Raw genomic sequence first — 4,861 nt, 5'->3', positions numbered from 1 at the left:
CGAATAAAATAATGTTAAAATATATATATATATTGCAGAAGCATTTATAAATTAGATGGAACTACAGCAAATAAACCAGCAACTCAGTTCAGTTTAAATTAGAATTTAAATATCCGTAAATGTGGTTACAAACATAACCTTTAAAGCCGTGTTTGCAAGTAAATCTATTGCATGTCTATTCACCTATTTAACTGAATACCTTTTATTATAAGGTATTCGAATAGATTTACATGCAAACTTAAATTTTACAGTGTCCTTGTTACACGTTACATATAGTTACTGTAGTATTAACTAAAAATTATGCATAATTACATGCAACTAAACAAACCCTATAGTATGTAGTTATTATTATTAAACATTATCTAAATGCTTAATTACACTTTAACACGGACAGCCGCCCATTGCATGAAATTATTATTGTTGTTGTTGTTGTTGTTGTTGTTGTGCTATTATTAAAGCATCACGGCGAACATTTGCTTTCAGCAGTCATTGATTTCCGTCAACATTCTTCAGAATGACATCGCTTATATAAATATCCCACTAAATTAGGCATGTATAACCACAACAGTGTCAGCTCCTGAAAACCAGCGAAGCAGTGCCGAGTATAAAAGAAAAGAGAAAACGAGAGATGAAAAAGTTAAAGGAGACGGGGAAATACTATCGAAAATTCAGCCCAAGGTATACCACCGGTTTAAAGGCTTAAAAGCTTGGGGAAAATTGGATCAGGGAGAATCGTCACCCAACTTTCATTATTTCCAAGTGGTGTGATTGAATTAAAGGGCAAGATGGCGGTTTGAGCGCGAGGGCTGGGCTGGCGCGTAATGGCGGGGTATTAAATTCTAATTAGAGATGCAGGGGATCAATGATAGGGAGGTTGGACAGCCCGATCCCCCAGTGCCAGCCCAATAGACTGATGAGTTATTGTCATGTAAAAAAGCGCTAGCAATAAGACCCAAACGCCGTGCTATTGTCCAAGCGGAAAGAGCCAAGTTTATTATGAGGACTATATGCTCTAGAGACCTGGGGCTAGGCGGCTCCTTGGGAGGCTTTTCATAAAACAAGGCTCAGCTCCTATAAAGGAGGGCAGTTTTTGAGCAGGCGCCGAGCAGTGCACATCTACCCACGGCACGAGCCTCCTTCAAACCAGTCAAAATTCAGCCGTCACGAGCTGAGCTCCCCAACTCCGTGCGCGCTTCGGGTTTTCATGTGCTCCTCGCCATTTTAATCCAATTTGTGTGTCTTTTTCCTTGGGAGTGCAGCTTTCCTTCTCCACTGAGCCTTTTCAATGTATAAAATGGAGTATTCTTACCTCAATTCCTCTGCCTACGAGTCGTGTATGGCCGGGATGGACACGTCGAGCCTGGCTTCAGCCTATGCGGACTTCAGCTCCTGCAGCCAAGCCAGTGGCTTTCAGTACAATCCCATCAGGACGACGTTCGGGGCCACCTCGGGGTGCCCGTCGCTCACCCCGGGCTCCTGCAGCCTCGGCACCCTGCGGGACCACCAGAGCAGCCCGTACGCCGCAGGTAAGCCGACACACGCCGTATATAAGCGCCCTGATTGCTTTGGAAAATGGAAATGTGTTTAGTATTTACCAAACGAAATTTGCTTACACAAATGAAAGAATTTATCACGTTAGAAGCGATTGCAGGCAAGAGGTAATTCAGTTACGGGGTTACACTATCCCAGTCACACCCTAACCGCCAACAAAATTATCTTAAGCTGCCAAAATGATAGGCATAATTTATTTACTTTGCGATGAGACATAAACCTTCGAAAATAATGAAATAACCAGCGACTTAAGCTCATTATTGACAGTGAATTGAAGTTGCACTAGCAACAATAGCAGCATTTATGACAAGTTTCCAATGCAGTCTCCAATAACATTCAATTAACAGCATTTCGCGGATAACAGGATTACATCTGACTCGGGATTTTCATAACCTTATCTTTTATCACGATTTGATCTTATCTTACAAGCATAACCACTGAATACATCTAGTTTAGAAACTTTATTTGAATTATTTCGTTTTCGTTTCTTGCTATTAGAATCAACAAGTGGTGTGTTTTACATCAACGGGACATTTTAGGTACATTTTCTCGGTGCACAGTTGACTTAACTTGTGTGTTCTTCGACAGTTCCCTACAAGCTGTTCACGGACCACGGGGGATTGAACGAGAAGCGAAAGCAGAGGCGCATTCGCACCACGTTCACCAGCGCGCAACTCAAAGAGCTCGAGCGCGTGTTCGCCGAGACGCACTACCCGGACATTTACACGCGAGAGGAGCTCGCGCTGAAGATCGACCTCACCGAGGCTCGGGTGCAGGTGGGAGACCCTAAACTCGCATTCACTGCACCTACAGCAGAACACTTCCCTACACGCATTCACTACATCTACAGCAGAACACATTACACAAGCAAACTCTTATTGTATGACAAGAGCAACTGTTTTGTTTTATTTTTGGGCTGAAAATGATGTAGCACTTCCCAGTGTAAATATAAAATTAAGTGCAATAATAATACCCAGCAAGCAATAGCCATCATTTCAAACTATAGACCCGATATAGTCTGGCTGTGAGTAACACACTTCTAGACAAAAAAAACTTGAATTTGGTTATATGTCGTTTTTGCCAAAATCATTCCATCATGTAAGCAAAGTCAACAGTGATTACAAGGTGTTTGGTTTCATTTCTTCACTCATTTCATTTCTTTATTATCTAATTGATGACTATTGGGCTGTGGTTTAGACATCTATTAAATGTTCACTGACAGCCCAAATTCAGCCTGGGTTTAGAATAGAATAGCAATAGAATAGCCTTTATTGTTCTTTAGCCTAGATGTCTGAGCTGTGTTTGGACGGCTATTAGACGTATTTTAAACGCAAAATTGCTTGTTGGAATGCAAAATTGTCTATATTATTATTAAGAGCATTCATATTAAATAATAACAATAGTTTATGTATGCAAGTGCAATGATATAACGCGCGCGCTTTTCCACAGGTGTGGTTCCAGAACAGGCGCGCCAAATTCCGCAAGCAGGAGCGCGCGGCCGCGGCAGCAGCAGCCGCTGCCAAGAACGGGTCCGCGAAGAAGGACTCGCGAGAGGAGGACAGCAAAGAGGCCAAGGCCACCGATCCTGACAGCACCGGCGGGCCCGGGCCCAACCCGAACCCGTCCTCCAACTGTGGGGGGCCGAGCCCCAGCGGCGGACAGGTGAGCGGCTCGGGGAACGGCCCGGTGGAGCAGGGGAAGACGGCAGTGGCCGGAATGGGAGTCACTGCACCGAGTCAAGGTTGGGCTTCAGCCCCGGGAACCATCACCTCAATTCCGGACTCTCTGGGCGGACCGTTCGCCAGCGTTCTGTCCACATTACAAAGACAGAACGGAGCCAAAGCCACTTTAGTAAAGACCAGCATGTTCTGAGTTAGAGGTAGCGACGAGCGCGAGATTCAACAAACCAACAAGAGTTTACTCGAGTGACTGTGGGGAAATGCCAAAAGAAGGAGAGAGAGAGAGAGAGAGAGAGAGAGAGAGAGAGAGAGAAGAAAGAAGTCCTGCTGAAGAAAGAAGAGACGCCACCCGACTACTTTCGGTTTACACCACAAGATGGATAATAATAATAATATTAATAATATCATACACATTATGTTAACATTGTGACCTTATCCGGACTGTTGTGTTTTGGCTGTGGTCGACACAAGTAAACGAGAGACTGCGATGCGCGCTCCCGCTGCAAAGAACACTCACCAATGACTTACGAAGATACAATGTCATTATTCAATGTCATTATACATGTCATTATATCTCGGCGCCATAATTATTTGTTTACATTGACTCAAGCGCAAGTTCCATGTCTGTATTACAGAATCCACTCTGTTATATATTTTTACCTATACATTTGCCAAGCCTTAGAGCCAGGGGCTCTGCAAACATTCATCTACACATTTACTATTAATCTAAGGCGAATTGTTCTTCAAAATGGCACAAGTACATACTTCACTGTTGACAGGAATACGTAAACGTTTTGTGTGTCTTTCTACAGCTGTGTTTTTGTGGCTCAGATTGTATAGTGTTAAAGCGTATTGACGTCCTAGATAAGCATAGACCACATTCCCCTTGTAGTTCATTGAGTCTTTATAATGTTTTACAACTGGCGCATTCTGTGGAGGAAAAAGGGAATGGATGCAAAACACTGTATTTATTTTCTATATTATTTGCATGTCGTCTTCTCCGTCCGATTTTATAATGATTTTCACCTATTTTGTGAGCATAATGTAACACGTTTTTTGTCCAGGATTTGAGATTATTTATATGTAGGTAATGGATGCTTATATTTAAGAAGGAAATATTTCTACATGTGCACATAGTTTTTCAGGTGTACCATTGACATGCTGTTGATGATAAAACGATTATGATGCTGAAAATAATACTGTCCCGTTTTCTCTTTAAAGTTTCCACTTCATTCAGCAGAAAGTCTTCATGCAAAAGATCTTTATGTGTCTTTATAGCTTTGTCCCGTTCAGCACCTCGGACAGCCGCGCGAGCACGAGCACGGATCCCCTCCGGTAAACGACGCGACTGAAGTGTATCGACGCTACTGTCACTACTGTTATAAACACACAGACTAACTTCATTCCCGTTTTACTTCAAAATTCATATCTTTAAACATCCAGAACTATTATCTAACAGGTCGATTTGCGCATAATAGGTTTGCTATCTACATACAATAGACTATTATAAAAAAATAACTCGTAGCCTAATAAATGCATCTGAACTAACGACAATTTGAAGCAATTAGATTAGTATTTTTTTTTTAAACTCAGTATCTGTAGGCCTATTAAACTTTAGAAAAAAAAGAAAA

At 42.2% G+C, this 4,861-nt stretch overlaps 1 protein-coding gene across 1 annotated transcript; it reads left to right on the top strand.

The window, feature by feature from the left end:
• The first annotated feature begins 971 nt into the window (after nt 1-971).
• phox2bb (paired like homeobox 2Bb) lies at nt 972-4,417 on the top strand. Its single transcript, XM_084132507.1, has 3 exons — nt 972-1,526; nt 2,140-2,327; nt 3,001-4,417. The coding sequence occupies exons 1-3, from the start codon at nt 1,286-1,288 to the stop codon at nt 3,421-3,423; spliced, it is 852 nt and encodes a 283-aa protein (XP_083988633.1). The 5' UTR covers nt 972-1,285; the 3' UTR covers nt 3,424-4,417.
• Nucleotides 4,418-4,861: the final 444 nt, after the last annotated feature.

Source organism: Abramis brama (genome assembly GCF_963993115.1).
Source record: "Abramis brama genome assembly, chromosome: 13".
NCBI classification, from domain to species: Eukaryota; Metazoa; Chordata; class Actinopteri; order Cypriniformes; family Leuciscidae; genus Abramis; species Abramis brama.
The sequence above is the reverse complement of the archived record's forward strand: the minus strand, read 5'-3'. Positions and strand labels throughout refer to the sequence as shown.